A 20,024-nucleotide genomic window follows, 5' to 3' on the forward strand; every position below is an offset into this window, starting at 1 on the left:
CACTAAACAACCCATATGATTTCTTCCAAAACATTCACTTCCTGAAAGCCTTTGAAGGAGGGTCCAAGCCACAACTAGTACCTACACGAAATGACTAGCTGCCAGTGCCTACTTGAAAAGGTTTCCTTGACGCTCCACCAGATGTTAGTAGTACTGATGCTAATCTTCAGAGGGACACTGCTGATATTCCAAACAGATGTAGGCAGATCTTTTTTCATCTCCTGTCAAGCTTTTTCACTTGAGCTCTCAAATAGCATTGCTGTGTCATCACTCACAAGGTCCTTCATCAACATCAGTCCCTTCACCTTCTACCGCAAGCCACCTGGAAATTTATAAACATGGTCTCTCTTCTATCTTCCTCTCCTTTTCATTTCCACTCCTACACACTTGCACCAGTACCTAGGAACCTATGCATACCGATGCCTGGGCTAGGTGCTCCCTCCACACACATTTTTTTCTCATGTCCCAGCATGACAGCCTGCTGCATAAGATGACATCAGTTAGCAGAGATGAAAGAAAAACCTATTTTTCTTTTGATTTTTAATTTTAACATGTGAAGTTCAATGTTTCTTAAAAAACAATTCTGTGAGAAGGATGCTCATTTTACCATAAGGCTTCTGTATGTTCCAGACATGTATCTATAGTTAGGTGTATAGTTAGCAAAAATAATAATAATGATAATAGTTGGTCTGAATTTTGATCACTTAAATACCTAAAATGAGTCAGGATTCACTTGTGGAAATTGCTAATAAAATGTTAATGAAAAATTTTACATCAATAGCAGACTTCTAGAAATGTTACTGTATTATAGCTTCCCAGCTTTCATATACAGATGATTTAAATAACAGTCTTCATTAATGCTCTCCTTTCTTGTACCTCTGAATATGGAACAAATTTATTCAGTTACCTTACTGATTCAAAGAAGAATATAAACAACATGAAGATATTTCACGTTGTGTCCTGATCTCACACAATTGCTTTAATAATGATGAGAAACGGGTTTTACATAAGTGGGAAGTGAGTAATATTTCAGTGTCTCTAGTACACAAAGCAGTACAGAGGCAAAAATCAAGGTTTGCTTTCTTTTCATAAGGCCACAGTTATAGACTCTACAAGATTAGCTACATAAAGACTACCTTCCATATCACACTCTCCAAATACACACACACACATTCAACCACAGTATAATTTTAAATCAGCTTTATTGATGTATAATTTACATGTAATAAAATCCACCCATTTTAATTCTACAGTGTGATGAATTTTGACAAACATGTACAGTGGTATATGCCACCACAATTAAGATGTAAAACATTTCCATTAATCCAAAAAGTTTCCTCACGCACCTTTGCAGTCAATTCTTTCTCCTCACCCCTGATCCCTAGCAACCACTGATCTACTGTCTTTCACTTAGCATAATCCTTTCGAGATACTTCCATGTTGTTACATCTATCAGTAATTAGTTCTTTTTTATTGTTGAGTAATACTCCATTTTATGGTATACTACAATTTATCTTTTCACCAGTTGATGGACAGGGTTGTTTCCATTTGGGGGCTACTATGAACATCTGTGTACAGATCTTTGTGTGGATATATATTTTCATTTCTCTGGGGTAAATATCCAGAAATGGGGTTGATATGTCATATAGTAATTATGTATCTAACTTTATAAGAAATTTTCCACACTGGCTCTAGTATTTTTAATTTCTACAAACAAGGTATAACAGTTCTAGTCATTCTGCATCTTTGCCAACACTGGTCTTTTTAAATTTAGTCATTTTAGCGAGTGTGTAGTGTTATTTTATTTGTGATTTTAATTTGCATTTCCTTAATGACTAATGATGTTGAGCAAATTTTAGTTTGTTAATTGGTCATTCACATATGTTTTTTGATGAAGTGTCTGTTCCAATCTTTTACTCAATTTTTATTGGTATTATCATCTTCTTATTGAGTTGTATATTCTGAATATAAGTCCTTTATTAGATACATTTTACAAATATTTTCACCCAATCTGTGGCTTCCTTTTTCATTTTCTCTAAATGTTTTAGAAAAGCAAAAATTTTAAATTTTGATGTATTCCAAAAAAATTGTCATTCTTCTTCTTTTATCATTCATCCTAAGAAATCTTTGCCTAACCCAAGGTTACAAAAATCTTCTATGTGTCTTTTCCTATGTTGATTTCCAGAATTTTTCCAGTGTTAGTTCTTAGGTTTAGGTCTATGATCCATTTCAAGTTAATTTCTTATATACAGTGTGAGTTAAGGGTCGATATTCATATTTTCCATATAGATATCCAGTTTTTCCAGTTCAATTTGTTTAAAAGACTGTCCTTTCCCATTGCATTACCTTGGCATCTGTTTTTGAAAGTCAGTTGACTGTAGATGTGTTGCTCTATTTCTGGACTGTTTTCTTCCACTGATCCACTGGTGCCAGTACCACACAGCCTTGATTACTGTAGCATTACAGTAAAGTTTTGTAGTTTTCAGTGTTCAGATCTTGCATATATTTTATGTTAAATTTATCCTTAAGTATTTCATGTTTTTATGCTAATTTAAGTGTTTTTATTTAAATTTCCAATTGTTCATTGTTCACATAATTTTAAGAACAAGTTGGAAGCAGTGTTCTGAGAAGTAGTATGGATTAAAGACAAAAGGAAAAAGTGGCCCTAAGTGATAATTATTTCTAATGAAGAAGAAATTATAGCAATAGAACCATTGAGTGACAAAAACAATGTGAAAGAAATATCATTGCTGACTATTGCATTCACTTTTATATTCAAGCATGAAATTACTATTTATTCCTAATGAATGATAATGCAAAACATACCCAGAGACCAGCAAAGAAGGAAAGGCCCTGGACCCAGAGTCAGGGGGCCCAGGCTTGAGTCATGACCTGTGTACTGAAAAAGTATGCAGTCCAAGATAAATAAATCCTGACAAACATTTCCTTCTCTTTCATTTTTTAATCAACTGACATTTGTTGAGCATTCACAAAGAGCCAAAGGCTATGGTAAGTACCATAAAACAGAAGAATCCTACATGCCATATCATTAAGAGGTTATAGTGAAAACTCAAGTGAGAAAGAGTTATATGAAATATTTTGGTAAACTAAAATATAAATTTAATGTGCTACTATTTTGATTATAATTATGCCATGAAAATCCACATTTATAGGTGCTGTTACTTTAATGCACAGCTCATCCCAAAATAAGGAAGTGGCTCTAGAAAAAAATTTAATGGATTATAGCTAAAGAACCCTAAAATTAATCACTATATGACACACCAACCCTTTCTCTTCCATTACCCTGTAATTGTATGGTACAAGTACTATGTAAATCCATACATATGGATGAAGCCTGAATTATCACTTTTAAACCCTACAAAGGCAAAGAATGGGCTTGAAATTTATAAAATTTTTCCTTCCAGATGAAGGAGGTAGGCTTATTAATTTCTATTAATAGGAGACCTTCTGCTGACAATTTTTCTATTAGGAATCTGGCAAACTCACAAATATGACAGATGGACTGAGAATTCAGAAGTATGCCAAAGACTTTATGCAAATGATATAGTCAAAAAATATGCCAGTTTCCCTGGTTATAGATTAATATCCAAATAAAAATATTCATGTTTTTAGTCATTATATCTTACAAATTGCTTGAAAAATACTTTTTTTTTTTTATTTTTTATTTTTAGGTTTGATTCTCATAAAGGTTTTTGGTGTCAGTTACTGGAAGAAGGTAAAACAAAATGCCTTGGAAAGAGCAAAGGAAGAAAATACCCTCCAATGGATCCTGATGTAAGCACAGAGCTTAAAAATACAAACTAAATAAGCAAAATGATAAATAATATATCTATTTTCTTAGAAAAGTGGTTACAATCAAAATTCAGCCTTTCTACAGACAAAAAGTGACATTTAGATTTCAATGCATCCAGCTTGCTTGTTTTGATTTTTCCAATGATATACTGCCTGTCATGCAAGAATAAAAGAAAACAATAGAATTTGCCATTTTGAATCAGAACAAAGAAGGCAACATCTCATTCCAAAAAGTATGATACGTTCACAGAAATGTTAGCACTAAAAATGTTAACTGGGACCCAGACAGGAAATATATGTTGATATATATTGGATTTCAATGAAAATTGAAAACAGGGCCAAAAGAGTTCTTTTCCTTTTTTTTACTAAGTTACTCTATAGTAGCAAGTGTGGCCTGCATAATAATATTAATTACCTGTACACTAAGCTTCAAACTGTTAATATGCTAATAAGATGAAACAATGAATATACTTCCTCAATGTTTAAGACACCAGCAGATAATTCAGGCTTTGGAGAATGGAGACGCCCAGACGTTGTGGTACGTATGGAGCACCTCGTGTCCACTGTGTTCTGAATAGTGCCGTGGCAGTCACTCAGCGCTGCAGTTTTCTCAGTGTGTAGACCCTATATTTTTACCTTAATGCTTATTTCACTATATTAAAATTTATTAATATTATTTTGATTTCATAACCAGTTCAGTTAATATGTAGTTTAGACATAAGAATGCAAGTAGATTGATTTTGTAAAAAAAAATTTTAAAACTCAGAAATTAAAATATTATTTGGGATTTGTTTTCCCCCAATGTTTAATACATCATGTTAACTAAGAGTCATACAGTGATCTGAGAAGCCTAAGATGGTCTGACCTTATTTGAATACTTTTCAAATACTTGAAGACTTTGAGGACCTTTTTTTATTGCAACCTGGTAGAGACAGGGCCTGTCCTCAGCAAGCTCATAATTGTATTCTATCTAAAAGGCATTGTGGGGGTTCTTCCTGTTGTTTTGATAGACAAATTACATTCTGAGAATTCCAGTTTTCTTTGGCTGATTGTTAAAACATACCTTCAGAGCAGTATGAAAACAATCCTCACACATTAACAGAAGCAATTTCAAGAGCAAATTCCATAGTATTTCAAGAAAGTAATATAAAATATATCATTTTTATTTATGTCAAAGCTATTTCTCTATATTTATTAAAACTAAAACATTTAAAAGATACTGTAGAACATCTTTCTTAGCATTTCATTTTATTCCTATCAAAGACAGACACACTGAGACATAATACTAAATTTGTTGGTAGATAAGGATAAGAAAAACATAACTTTTCATGATATCAATGTTTCTATCTCTCTCAAGGTCATGTGCAATACATTACTAAGATCCTTTTTTTACTTAGACACTTCTGACACCAAATGTGTGGGTTTTTCCATGCCCAGCAATCCTCCAATTTCCTGCAGATACCAACCAGGTGTCCTAGAATTTAATTCAATCCTGATACTAACTACCCAGAGTTAGTGCAGACCCCGTAGGTTAAGGGCCCAGTCCTATAAGACTACCCTGCTCCCCGCCCTGGCCCCGCTTCAGGCACCCATAGCAAGTGGGCTTCCCCAGTTACTCACACTGCTGTCTAACTTGGCTACACATCGGGGGTTCCCACAACCCCCTCCTCAGGTTTTATAGTTTGCTATAACGGTTCACAGAACCCAGGGAAACACTTTACTTCTTATTATTATAAAGGATACAGATGAACAGCCAGATGAAGAGTTCCATAGGACTAGGTCTGGAAGGGTCCTGAGCACAGGAGCTTCTCTCCCTGAGGAGGTTGAGGTGTATCACCCTCCCGCCACATGGATGCATTTACCAACCCTGAATCTCTCCAAATCTCTTCATTTAAGGTTTTTATGGAGGTTCCAGTACGTAGGCATGACTGATTGAATCATTGGCCATTGGTGACTAACTCAATCCCCAGTCCCTTTCCCTTCCCAGGAGGCTAGAGGGTGGGGATGAAAGTTCCAACTCTCCAATCATGTTTGGGTCCTCTAGCAACTAGCCCCCAACTGAAGCTAACTCAGGTCCCACCAAGTGTCACTTCATTAGCATAAACTCGAGTATGTTTTAAAGGGGCTTCTTATAAATAACAAAAGACACTCTTGTCATTCCTATCACTCAGGAAATTACAAGGGTTTTAGGAGCTCTGTGCCAAGAACCAGAGATGAAAACCAAATATATATTTCTCACTATGTCACACTATCATATACACACTAGGTTTATTTGAGGGAGTAGACTGGCTGATTTTGTGCAAATAGTGTCCAGAGAGGAGATAAAAGTAAAGGAGGCTTCACAGAGGGAATGGAAACGCAAAAGTGTAGAATGGATTAGAGTAGGCAGTCCTGTCACCACTTTGCTTGCTTCTCCTACTACAGAAAAATGCCAGTACCCTTCCTCACAACCGAAACATCAAGGATGCATTTGATCCTGGTAAATTAAGAATGTTGTTGGTCTGCTTCCACTTGACTTTTTTATCAACATATATGGTAGGAAAGGAATAAAAATGACATTTTAAATGAACACCACTGAATCAATTATCTCCCCAAATCAAAAGTATATAATAGATCCTTTAGTTTAATAATGGGCCAATAAACAACGTGATGCTGAATTTATTATATGATTCCTTCTTTTTATCATATTTTTATATTATAAAAGTGTGTATTCTTATTATCCCCTCTTACTATACTATTTCACATGAGTACGCATGAAGTAATCAGACTACATTGGCATACATTAACATAGATCCTATTTGTGATCTGACCATCTAAAATATTCCCCCTTCTGAATGATCATCAGATAACACCATATGCACAATAAAGCTTGCATACCACCAAGTTCTGTCCTAGTAACTTTTGGCCTGAACACATTATACTCGTACAAATAGGACGTGTTGTACTTTGCAAATCTCATATCAGTCTTATCATATCATATCTTGCCATAAGGAGGGAGCAGAGCAACAAAAGGAAGGGGCCCTTGACTATGGGGACATGATTATGGGGACATGATTATGGGGACAGTCGTCCTGCCTCATCTGCAGGTGATACATTCGAAGACCCCCAGTGGATGCCTGAAATAGCAGACAGTATCAAACCCTATTTATACTATATGTTTTCCTACAAGTACATATCTGTGATAAAGTTTAATTTATAAATTAGGCATGGTAAGAGATTAAGAACAATAACTAATAATAAAATAGAACAGTTTTTAACAATATACTATAATAAAAGATATGCAAATATGGTCTCTCTCAAAATATCTTATTGTACTATACTCACCCTTCTTGTGATGATGCAAAATAATACAATGCCTGTGTGATGAGATGAAGTGAAGTGAGGTGAATGACATAAAGATTGTGACATAGCGTTAGGCTACTATTGACCTTCTGACCATACATCAGGAGGATCGTCTGCTTCTGGACTGAGGTTGACCACAGGCAACTAAAACCGTGCAAAGAAAACTGCAGATGGAGGGGAAGGGAGGGCTACCGTACACACATAATAGGGCACAGGACAAGAATTTGGCTACAGAGACAGCCCTGATACAGTCAGGCAAGGTTGAAAACGATGCCCAAAAGGCCAATAAATTGAGGTATGGTTGAGATACTCTTCAGTATCAGGAGGTTCAAGCAAAACTCAAAAGGGTAGATAGTAGAAATGGATGCCAGGAGGTTCAATTCTGAAGTTAGTTAAGATAGTTGGATAATCACTTACCATATGGGAAATATTAAGGAGCAAGCTGGCAGGAGCTGGGCAGCCCCAGGCTGCTGTTGTTCCAAGCACGGCTTTAGTCATAAAGAGAACAACACAAAGTGAGATGTGGCGAGAGAGCGTGATGGGGAAGTTCAGAAACTCAGACTCTGCACAAAGACCTAGGGCTCATCCCTGGATTCTGGCTGTCAGCAAAGGCAGCAGAGAACGATCAGGCTCCCAGATGCAGTATCTGGGAAATATAATTTATCTCCACCTTTCCTGGCCTGAGTCTGCCAGCCGGGCCTATCAGTGGCTTTCGAGCTAATGAGTGAGGAAGACCAAAAACAGAGAAATGAGACAGGCTGACACATAAACCACACAAAGGCCTGGGTTCTCCCTTGATCACAGTAACGGTTAGAAGAGAGCACAGATGCTCAGTCTGGGTCCAGTGATCATGATTACTGCACAAATCACTATGCTACATGGAAATTTTCAATACAAAATGAGACTTTATTTTCCTATGGCATTTAAAATGGACTACCAGATATGACATTTAAAAAGAATAGCACGAGGAATTAAATAAAAACTTTTTAAAAGTTCAAGTCAACTAAAAATCTCAGAATAATATAAAGCAGGGAGGTACAGACACAGAGGCAGAAATCCCGCCTTCACAGCATTCCTAACGCCGGTCACCCACACTATACATCAGCCCCACCAAATGCCATCTCACAACGCAGCCCTCCCCGTTGTTGACTATTTCAATTATTAAAATATTTTTCGTTATTGAAGGGGAATCTACCTCCCTATGAGGCAAGATAGTTTACAAGGTATTCTTCTCCTTCTTGGGTCAATAGTACAAATACACCAGGTTACAGGTCTTCCTCGTTACCTGCTGCACTTTTATGTCTCACCACAAGACTGTTCTAGCAGTGAGTATTTTGTATATGCCTCAAAAGATCTAAGAAAGTACTACCTTCAGAATCTAAATGTAAATTAATGATGACAGAGGAGTATTTTATGTTATAGATTTACCAAACTAACTCTCTTAAAAGCTAGGATGATTTCAATAGAGCATAATATTAGATCCAATTGGTTGCTACAAGTATATTTCTGGCAACTCAGTCTAGTTATTTTAACATTTAATTCTGCAAAATCAAGTAAATTACATGTTTCATACAAAAGTTCTTTCCCTATTAGAAACGGTGTATGTAGTTAGAGTGTGGGTATTGAAGAACAGAGTCACCGTGTTTATATTGTGCTAAAGAGTCTACATGCGTAAAGTAAATTTTGATCTGGGTATGGTATACCTGATACAGATGTAAACATCGTCAAAGTATATGAAGTATAATTGAATAAACAAAATAAGTGTGCTTTTATCTCCCCTCCCACCTTAGAGCAGAGCATTTCTATCGAGCTACTATCGAGACCACAACGTGGACCTCTCAAAGCTGCTGCACAAGCTGGGGCAGCCGCTGCCGTCCTGGCTGAGACAGGAGCTGCAGAAGGTGAGATAGCACCGTGAGGGAACTTTGGAGAATCCATCTTCCGCGAAACGCTCACCTTTCCCAAAGCTTCCGGAAGCTACCAAAAGGCTATTTAAAAATATACCTCTTCCAATGAGAAAAAGAACCAAGTCCCTTCCATGTGCTGGCATGTGGATGATCAGGAAAAAAGAAAAACTATCTGTGACTTAACCTTGAGGCCTGTGGCCTTTCCCTTAACCCATGTCTGAGCCTGTGGGATTACTGTCGACTACTGTGCACTCGTGTGGAGGTCAATAGCAACCAGTATACATAGCAAACACAAATGCAGAACTGTTCCATTCGTAGTACTATTTACACTTTTATATATCAACTAAGATTGTGTCTCTGTAGATTTTTAGATCACTGTTTGCCTGTACAATGTTTTCTCATTCTTTGATTCTATGAAGTGTCCTACAAAACAACAAGCAAAATAAACATCGCAATGTAGCATAAAATGCCAAAGGCATAACACCCATGAAAAATGCTTGCCAAAATATAAATCCACTGAAGTATTTAGAAAGAATTGTAAATTACAATTTGTGCTAGATATGAGAGTGGAAAAGTTATATATGAGCTTTATCTGCATCCAAAAAAGAGAAAATAAGCGCCATAGCAAAAAAAAAAAAAAAGTGATTTTTTTCATACACATAGTCTAGTGCATTTATGTAAAAATTACTAATTCCTCTATCATAACGTAATTGTTATACTGAAAGATATGTTGTAAATCCATTGGATGGTAAATAGAAATGCACTGAGTATTCCAAAACAGTAAATAAATAATATAAAGTATACTGACGAAATCCTCTATAAGGGAGAAATTTAAGGGTCTGAAGATATATCACTGACAACTTATGTCCCCTTTCTGTGAGCTGCAGATCTACTCTACTGGTCCTCACTGTTTCTACAGAAATGTTTGCAGAGAATCTGAGGTGTGTGTCATCTCCAGAAACAGACTGACTTTAAATGTGAATAACTTTTTCTTTAATGTTCCCCCAAGACAAAACCTATTAAATGAAAACTAAGGACAGTTTCTCTAGATGATGTGTTAGGTTATTTACATTTAAATTATAGAAAAACTACATTTTTCCAGATAGTTCAAAATGAAATTGTGTAATGTAGAGATTTATAACATAAAACAAATTAATATATGATTTTTAACCTGATATTTGCAATGATACTTTTAATATAAGGCAGAAAAAAATAAGCAGGGCGGAGTCCCATTTTTTTAGGATATTTCATACATCACTCTTGTGAAAGACAATAGAACATAGTTAAATTTATGGATTATCTACTAAATTAAATGGAGGAAGTACAAATATGAGCTAGGCATGGTTCATAAATATATTTACACTTAAATTTTAAAGGCTTATACGATTAATAAAGTATTCAAAAAAGAAAAGAATGTCATACTTATTTTCCCGTGTTTATACTTACTTAATTTTTAAATGTATTATACACATAAAAAATTTAACTAGTAAATAAATTCCCTGCTATGATTACATAAGACTTTATAAAATGTTATCAAAATGTATGATTAGAAACAAAAGATTTGCAAGGAAAATCTATAGCCCAAATATTTTCATTGTCATTATAATGTGTAAAACTAAACTCTATCAATTATTGATTAATTAGAAAACAAATTTTAAGATCCTTCTACTTACTATGAATTTTTTAAATTACATTATAATTATTAATTAAATGTTTTTTAAAGTTTTATGTACCCAAATGATATACTAATTTTTAATCAGCTATTAGCAGAAAGAATTGGGGGGAAAAAATAGTTTTCAAGACCCTTGACTGTAAAAGCAAAACCAAAATCATTTGGACAAATACAGTAAACCTCATGCTTCCTGCTGCCGTTTATGAAGCAGCACATGCCCAACACGCTAGGAAAATGAATATAGTCTTTCATCTCCACTAATTTAGGAAAACTGGCTTAAGAGGGTCAAACCCAGTAAGAATAGGCCCCAGCAGTCACATACAGTATCAGGTTTTCGTTTTGGCAACATTTCTACTTGTAAAAGAAAAATGGATACATTTATATTTTAAAGATGAGATGTGCATTTAAACTTCTAAACAAAGCTGCTAATGGCATAATTTTGTCTAGGTAAACTGAGTCAACTGAACAGCTCACCCTTTGAAATAAATGTTAAAAAACATACTGGATGGTTGTATAATAAAAGGAGAAAAATGAAGAGATCACACCAAAATTTACTCATTCAAAGTACAGGTATTTGGCTACCTACAGCAGCAAACCTTTGAAAGGATTTTTGACCACTCGATGTATGTTGGAGGCAACACCAAATTCTGGAGCACATGCGTCCTTTCCACATTATATACTCGAGCTGGTTATTAGGCTATTCTGAAAGTGACATAAATACACATGAAAAAGAGTGAGAGAGAATGTGACTTAAAACTAGCTTTGTATAGAATTCCTTTTTCATTGCTTAAAATATGAAACTTCCTCAGGAAGAAATGAATGGTTATTTCAGTGTTTATAGCTATAATAATCTTGTCATTCACATTGAATGAAAATTACTGGAAACATTTTTTTCTCTGAGTTTTTTAAAATAAAAAACCTGGATATAATTCTGATAGTAGCATGGTACCTCATATGTACAACAATAAACTGTGATAAGAAAATGAGGAGTTTGGGCTTGGTGATTTTAGGTAATAAGTAGGTATTTGATTGCTTGTGTTTGCCTGGGACAGGGTTGGAGGTGGTTATAGAACATACATACGACTAATATAATTCAAAATGGAGAGAGGCAGGGAAAACCTCCAAGTAGGAAATAAGTTGGGTTTTTTTAATGATATAACCTTTCACAGATCCTTCCCCTAACCAATTTTAGTAATTTTTCTTTTTAGTCCTCATAGATGTCAAGCAGCTCCTAGGGTCACTCATGGGACCCTAGAATAAGAGAAGAAGAGAAACACACAGCTATTAACTCAGACTTGAGAACCCGAATGATTGTTGCGTTTCTTATCCCCAGTACTCTGCTCTGCTCCCCACAAGTGGGCTCTTCTCTTTAAAACTCTGAAAGCTGTTAGCTAGTCTTAGATGTCTACTAAAAATCTAGCAAAACAATCTCTGCAAAAAGAAGGGGTGGGGGGAGTTAGACATTTATCTACATTTTCGCAAACTTCATTTTCTCTATTCCAGGCCCTTTCTTTTCTCGACATGAGATTTTCTCATGTTATAACCCACCCAGCATGCATGCACCAAATGATTCCCCATAGGCTTGTCTCCCACACACACAGTTCTCCAATCTGGAATACGTCTGACTCCCAATTTTCTATCTAAATATGCCATCCTATGTTCCATCTACTCCAGGACCAACTGGTGACTGGTTAATAAGCCAAACCCATTATATGTTCATGACTTATAATATTATGCTTTCCATAGATACCAGCACTGCAAGTGCCAGGAGACACATTTTAGCCCCAACGCTCATTAATGAGGAGCCACAAAACTGCTCAAATATTTCAGGATGAAGGAATTTCTATAATTTCAATTTACACTGTATAGTTGAGTTCTATTCTGCCAAAGCCGACTCTGCTTGGTTACCACCTACAACATAGCTGCTGCCTTCTTCCTGCCCACCCCACCCTCCACGCACACCACCATCCTGAAATAGTTGGCAGTCATGGAAGAGCAATGAATACCTCTGGTGGATAATCCTCAACAAATTATTTCTGTATTGGCTTGAAGTGTCACCTTCTCTCTACTTACTTTACCTAAGAACAGACTAAATTTCATGGGCTCAAGCCATGAATTTGACCTTTGAGGATGAACGCTACAGACAGAATGTAACATTGATTCCATTCCCAAGAAAATCTAGAATCTACTTCGAGTAAGGCTCTCACCTGTGGTGAAGGGTACCTAACAGAATTTGGGGGTCACTTCCCCCCATCTGGTACTACTGCTAGTTCTTGCCATTTGTTCTCCTCGATTTGTTGTCTTTAAGAGTTCTCTATATATTCAGCACTCAACAAATGTCACAAAGAATTTATTCCTTATTGATTAGTATATAAAATTTATTTTTTGAGCTCCCCTTGCACTTTCTTCCATTAATCCTACAACTATCAATCTTTGAGTTTCTATCATTTTTCAGTCTATTCCCAAAAGTTATAAATAGAAAGATTAATAAATCACTAAAATTGGAACCAGCTACATTTTCACCATCTTCTTCAGAGCTTCTCTTAGAGAAAGAGAAATCCTGAATACTGTCAATAAGTATTTAAGAAGACATTCACTTGCCAGATTCAAGTCAAATATTTTATTTGCCTAGCAATCCCTTTCAAGGAAGTCAAAGCAAATTTCACAAATTAAATACTCAGAGCATAAAGTCTCCAAGATATTGTTAGGAAGAATATATTTGCCTACATTTTATCATACAGAAAACTGAATTAAGCTGAATGAAATGTGAAACATTTCCAAAGCACACAGAATCTGTGACAAATCTTACATAAAACTGTCTACATCAAGCTGCTTCTTGGTTATGAGGGAATAAATTAAGTGCAGGAAATGCCTGCTGTCTACACTTTTGATGCCAAAATGCTCTATTTCAAATCAATAACTGAAATGGAAACCAGATCTTGCTCTTAAATATTATGCATAATTTATACAGTGGGACCAGAGAAGATTGGTCTTCTTTTCTCTATTTGGTAAATAACATCCTGCATCTGAATTTTTTCAGTTTCAACCACTTTGAAGAGAAATGCAAGCTCGAAATGCTCTATGCTTTCAGGGCTTTAGTGTATCTTTCCAGAACTTAATTTGTATTCTTCAAAGCAAACAAAACTCTTAAAAGTCCACAAACAATATACTATCAAAAAATAAAATTTACTTCACATACAAATGAATAAATTGACAAATGTAAGAAATTAAAGATTATAATTTTAAAAAACAATAAAAAGCTATGAAAACATAACACTGACAAATTCTTATTCCCATCTATGATCAACCTGATAAAACCATACTGTTTCTATTCCCGATTCGTTACAGGGATGTCCTCAGTACAACAGGAAGAGCGAAGAGGATAGATTAGACTGGAGTCTAATATCTGTTCTTAAATAAATAACACTAGGTGGGTCAGTTTTCCTTTTGGGACTTCAATTTCCTCATCTGTCAACAGAAGAAGTCAAACGTGATCACTGTGAACGGCTTCTCCCCCTGCTTTCTTTTCTCATCAGTTATCGCAACCCCGGACTCTCCCGTCTCTCACACATTCTGTCACGGGAGAGGAGCCATGAATCATCCAGGTGGTGAGGTAGGAAGCAGAAACCGAGTTTGAGTAGTTCAACCTCCCCTGCCTCACTTCTCTTCAGAGAACAGTGTTGGGCTTTTGGCCTGGGGTAAGCTCAGCAGAAATCCATGTTTAAGTGCATTATTTAAAGACACCAACAGAACAAAAAGAGCTAGAAACAAAAATGAAAATATTAATGTATGCTCAAAAATCAGGAAGATGAACAAGAGTGTAAATGAGGAACAAGAATATAAATGAGCTAAAGGCCTCATCCTTCACATGCAGAGCCAACAGATCCTGCTTAAAGTTGACAAACCAAGAAATGAAGGTGAAAGATAGTTGGAATTACAGAGGTAATCAACACAACTTAAACAGAAATGGTAAAAGGGACCTACCTTTGATAAATGGGCTGACAGTGTGGGACCAGGGAGAAATATTTGAATTTTTATTTCCAAGTGCATGTACTACTTTTATAAGAACCACAGCAGCAATAATCTCTCATGTAAAAAAATAAGTTTAAATATTCAGGACTAACAGATGATCACAGAGGCAAGAGATCTAAGCAGCAGCTGACCTTAGCATCAGATGTCGGATGTCATCCAGGACACTGACTAATAGGTAAGGCCTCTGTCCTGGTGCAGAGCCTAACTTAGAATTGTAGTGCCGTGGTTCTCAAAGTGTAGTCTGTGGACTCCTGGCAGACCCAAGTCCCTTCAGCCGGTCTGCAAGGCCAAAACTATTTTCTTTTCTTCATTTTTTTTTGTTGTTGAGGAAGACTGGCCCAGAGCAAACATCTTTTGCCAAACTTCCTCTTGTTTTTTTTTTCTCTTCCCAAAGCCTCAGCACATAGTTGTACATCCTAGTAGTAGGCCATTCTAGTTCTTCTATGAGGGATGCCTCCACAACATGGCCTGGTGAGCAGTGCGTTTGTCTGCGCCCAGGATCCAAACTGGCAAACTGCAGGCTGCTGAAGAGGAGTGCGCAAACTTAACCACTCAGCAACAGAGCCAGCCCCTAAAACTATTTTCATAATAATATTAATTTATTCTCTTCCTTTGTCATTGTGTTGATATGTTCACTGATTCTGCGTTAGCAATAACGAGTAAAACAGCTAATGCTTTAACATAAATCAAGGCAGTAATAGCAATAAGTAGCAGTAGCCATTGTATTCTTCACCGTCACACACTCATTAAAAAAAGTCAGCTTCACTTAAGAATGCCTTTGATGAAACAGTAAAGATTATTAATATTAAATCTCGATCCTTGAGTACCTGTCTTTATACTACTCTCTGTGACAAAAGGTGAAGTGTGCCTTGAGTGCCTCTGCTACACACTGAAGGAGAGAGCTGTTTCAAGGAAAAGCACTTGAGCAATTGTTTGAGTTGCACATTGAAATAGTTACTTTATTCGTGGAACATCATTTTTACTTGAAAGAATGACTGACAGAGAACTATGGTTATTCAGACTTGAGGAACTGGCAGACATTTTTTTGAAAATGAACAAAGTGTGTCACTTCAAGAAAAACAACTGAGGGGCCAGCCCTGTGGCCTGGTGTTTAAGTTCAGTGCACTCCACTTCAGCAGCCTGAGTTCGGTTCCCAGGTGCAGACCTACACCACTTGTCAGTGGCCATGCTGTGGCAGTGACCCACATAGAAAATAGAGGAAGATTAGCACAGGTGTTAGCTCAAGGTGGATCTTCCTTAGCATAAAAAAAAGAAAAACAATTGACAGTATTTATTGCCAATGATAAAATTTGAGCTTTCAAGTGAAAATTAGAATTTTGAAGAACTTGTATCTGCTACTGGAGCTTAACAGCAGACTAATATTTAAATACTTTTTCTGATGAGATTGATGGTGATATTAACAAATATGATTTTCTAATATTATATAATGAAATGTATCAACATTTGGAAGATCTGCATAACCCAGTGAAGCAATATTTTCCAAATGATGAATGCATGAGGCTATAAAATCATTATACATGGTGCAATCATTATAATGGTAAAAGATCTATTCTTAGGGCAAGATAAAGCAATAGCTTTCAATGTAGCAGAGTAGGAAAAGTTCATTGATTTGGTTTCAGATTCCACATTACAAATATCCTTTAAGAAAATACCACTTGTCAAGCTTTTGAGTAGTATCAAAAATAAATACCCACAATTATTTGAAAAGGCTATAAATATACACTTCCCTTTCCCAAATACATTTCTGTGGGAGGTCAGATTTTCTTCACATACTTCAACAAAAATAACGTATCAAAACAGAATGAATGCAAAATTGGATATCAGAATCCAGGTGTCTCCTATTAAGCCAAACATTAAAGAGCTTTGCAAAAATGTAACACAATGCCACTCTTCTTGCTAATTTTTTTTGTTTTGGAAAACATAGTTATTTTTCATTAAAACCATGATCCTATTATGGGTTTGCTCTTGTTACTTTTAAATTAATTAATATTTTTTAATTCTTCAATTTAAATTTCTAATACAGTAAATACTGATAGATATAACCCTTAGAAACAAAAGCACTTTCAGGTCCTCAACAAGGTTTTTAAATGTAAAGGGATCCTGAGACCAAAAAGTGTGAGAGCTGCTGGCATAGGAGTTGGGAAGGAATTTAAGAACTAAAAGCCAAGACTTACACCATAAACAATAGACTAGAAAGAAAATAGAAGGAAAGCCAAACTATGCCTCCTACCACTGTCCCATTCCACTCCCAGACTGGAAGCTGCCTGGCTGGAGATGAAGGAATGCCGGAAAGGGAGAAGAGAGGTAAACTGGAGCATGAGTTTCTTCTCCCCCTGCCCTTCCTCCTTGCCACTAAACTGAGTCCTAAAAATGAAAGGATGAGAGATTTTTCTTTAAGACTGAGGATCCAAGAGTTGAGAAAACTGTGTCCTACTTTCCATCTAAATCTTTGCAAAGTAGCAACATTCTCTATGTGCTCTGCCCACCTATGGTGTGGGAGCAAAATAGTAAAAATAGTGCATGGTGCTCTAGGCATATGTGGCCTAAGACTGCACAGGTCCCATCGTGGCACAGGAGAACACATCAAAGTTCCCATTCTCCACGGAAGCTGCAGAAGTCACTAAGAACAGGCCTTTAGATCCAAAGGGCCCAGGCAGCTGGGACCAGGAGGACACCTACTGACCTGCACAGACTGATGACGGTAGGGCATGGGGGGAGCCCAGACCGTGGAAGCCAGAGGCCAGTTACCAAAGACTGAACTTGATGAAGATTATCCAGTGCCCGCGAAGGACAGATGATGGCTGAGGCCCAGATGTTGCCCTCCTCCCTCATGTCCATTGTCACGTCTGCCTTGGGAAAAAAGTTAGAGAAGAACCCTGAATTTGACTGGATCTTCCTAAAATAAACTTAAAAATCCCCAAAGTGATGAAACACATCTTGAATGGGGATAGTTATTGAAAACTAAAGAGAGCTACATTTCTGCACAGGTTGTGGATTATGGAATTTATACTCACTATATAAGCATTAAATCCTAGGTCCAATTAGCAACAATGGAGACTCATGGAAAAAGAGCAAACAGGCAGGGTTGAGACCACTGACAGACTCTGCCTCCGTTAAGAAGAGCCAGGGCTGGGGCTGGCCCCGTGGCCGAGTGGTTGAGTTCACGCGCTCCGCTGCAGGCGGCCCAGTGTTTCGTTGGTTCGAATCCTGGGCGTGGACATAGCACTGCTTATCAAACCACACTGAGGCAGCGTCCCACATGCCACAACTAGAAGGACTCACAACGAAGAATATACAACTATGTACCGGGGGGCTTTGGGGAGAAAAAGGAAAAAAATAAAAAAATCTTTAAAAAAAAAAAAAGAAGAGCCAGGGCTGGCACAGTGACATAGCAGGCTTGAGTCTGCAGATGGAGCAAAACTGCAGATTTTGATTTTCCCCCAGAATGATCTTTGCTGTCCTGTGGTGGACACACCCTACAGGTCAGGCCCCTGTATAATATTGCCTGGAGTGAGGGCAGAACCTGTGAACATGTTAGGACAGTCACTATCTCGACTGGCACACTTCACATTCAATCCATCAGGAAATCCTGTTGGCTCCATCTTCAATTCCATCCCAAACCAACCACTTCTCTCCAGGTCCACCACTGCCACCTTGTTCTGAGATAAAATCGTCTTTATGAGGGATATCTTCCCTGCCTCCATCCCTGTCCCCTAGAATCTACTGTCAACTCAACACCCACAGTAACCTTTTTACATATTAAGTCAAAGCGCTCTTCTGTTAAAAATCCTGCAACAGGTCTTCTTTTCAGTCACAGTACAAACCTTACGTGATGTGACATCCACCGCCTTGGAGAGCTCAGTTCCTCTCCTTCCGCGTCTCATTCCGCATCAGTTGCACTGGCCTCCTTGCGGACTATCTTGGAGCCTTCTTGCGGACATTCCCTCAAATGGCCACATGGCTAACTCCTTTCGTGGGTCTTTATTTAGGTCTTTGCTCAAATGTCATCTTTGTAAAAAGACCAGCACCAACAATCTGTTATAAAATTTCACCCTTTTCTTCCCTCCCCAGCACTCTTGATTCCCACTACCCTGAGCTAATTTTTTTACCATAGCACCTATGATCTCATAACTAACTATATAATTTACTGATTTTACTACATCTGTTGTCTTCTCCCACTCAAATAAGCTTCCTGAAGGCAGGTGTACTTGTCTGTTTTCTTTCATCACTGTATCCCCATATCTATGTGTCTTGTCTCTGACACATAACAGGTGCTCAATAAATGTTGTTGAATGAATTAGTTAACTTAACAAATAACTGGGGAAGAAAGAAAGGCAAAAGATGGTAGTTTTAACACTGCACATTTTCCTACATTTAAGTGTTAGAAAAATCAGAACTTTTTACAAATCAATAAATATTACTAACAAAGATATATATTTCCCAATCATACAAGGACTTACAGCTCTTTCTTCTAAACAAGAAACAAAATTCAGACAAATAATAAAAAAATTCCTAAAAAAATAAAATTAGCAAAATAATTTTTAAATGTAAGACAAAAAAAACCTAACCCTTACAAAGTGCTTTCTAGTTATCAGACAAACCTTGGAAATTAGCCTAACAACACTACTAAAAGAAAGATACTACTAGCTTCCGTTTACAGATGAATAAACAGGTTTGGAAAGGATAAATAACTTTCCCAAGGTCACACAAGAAGCAAAGTCAAAGATTTGAGCCCAGATTTATATTTATCTTATACCTGATAAACAAATGGCAAGCAATAGGATATATTGGAGTATGTGAGGAAACCATTTGTTGTAAAACTAATTTGGCCTGACCTTCTTTTTCCAAAAGAGCCTGACATGGCCATTTAGCATGCATTGTATATCTGCTTTAAGCATTTGCTATGTCCCAAAGACAAGAACAAATGCCCTTAAGATAAAGATGCATGGGGGGCCAGCCCCATGGCCAAGTGGTTACATTTGCACACTCCGCTTCAGCGGCCCAGGGTTTCACCGGTCTGGATCCTGGCACAGACATGGAACTGCTCGTCAGGCCATGCTGAGGTGCTGTCCCACATAGCAGAGCTGGAAGGACCTACAACTAGAATAAACAACTATGTACTGGGGGGCTTTGGGAAGAAGAAGAAGAAAAGAAGGTTGGCAATAGATGTTAGCTCAGGTGCCAATCTTTAAAAAAAAAAGATAAAGATGCACGGACCCAGCCTGGTGGCATAGCAG

The 20,024-nt window shown here is 37.0% G+C and overlaps 1 protein-coding gene across 1 annotated transcript in view; it reads left to right on the top strand.

Annotated features, from left to right (window-relative positions):
* The window catches only part of LOC124237350 (bifunctional heparan sulfate N-deacetylase/N-sulfotransferase 3), a 160,525-nt gene extending 150,949 nt beyond the window's left edge, over nt 1–9,576 (top strand). Inside the window, exons 13-14 of the mRNA XM_046656897.1 lie at nt 3,693–3,795; nt 8,946–9,576. Of these exons, the coding sequence (XP_046512853.1) occupies nt 3,693–3,795; nt 8,946–9,065 (223 nt within the window). The 3' untranslated portion in view covers nt 9,066–9,576. The remainder of the gene's footprint in view (nt 1–3,692; nt 3,796–8,945) is intronic.
* The last annotated feature ends 10,448 nt before the right edge of the window (nt 9,577–20,024 follow it).

This window comes from Equus quagga, chromosome 3 (assembly GCF_021613505.1).
Source record: "Equus quagga isolate Etosha38 chromosome 3, UCLA_HA_Equagga_1.0, whole genome shotgun sequence".
In the NCBI taxonomy this organism is placed as follows: domain Eukaryota; kingdom Metazoa; phylum Chordata; class Mammalia; order Perissodactyla; family Equidae; genus Equus; species Equus quagga.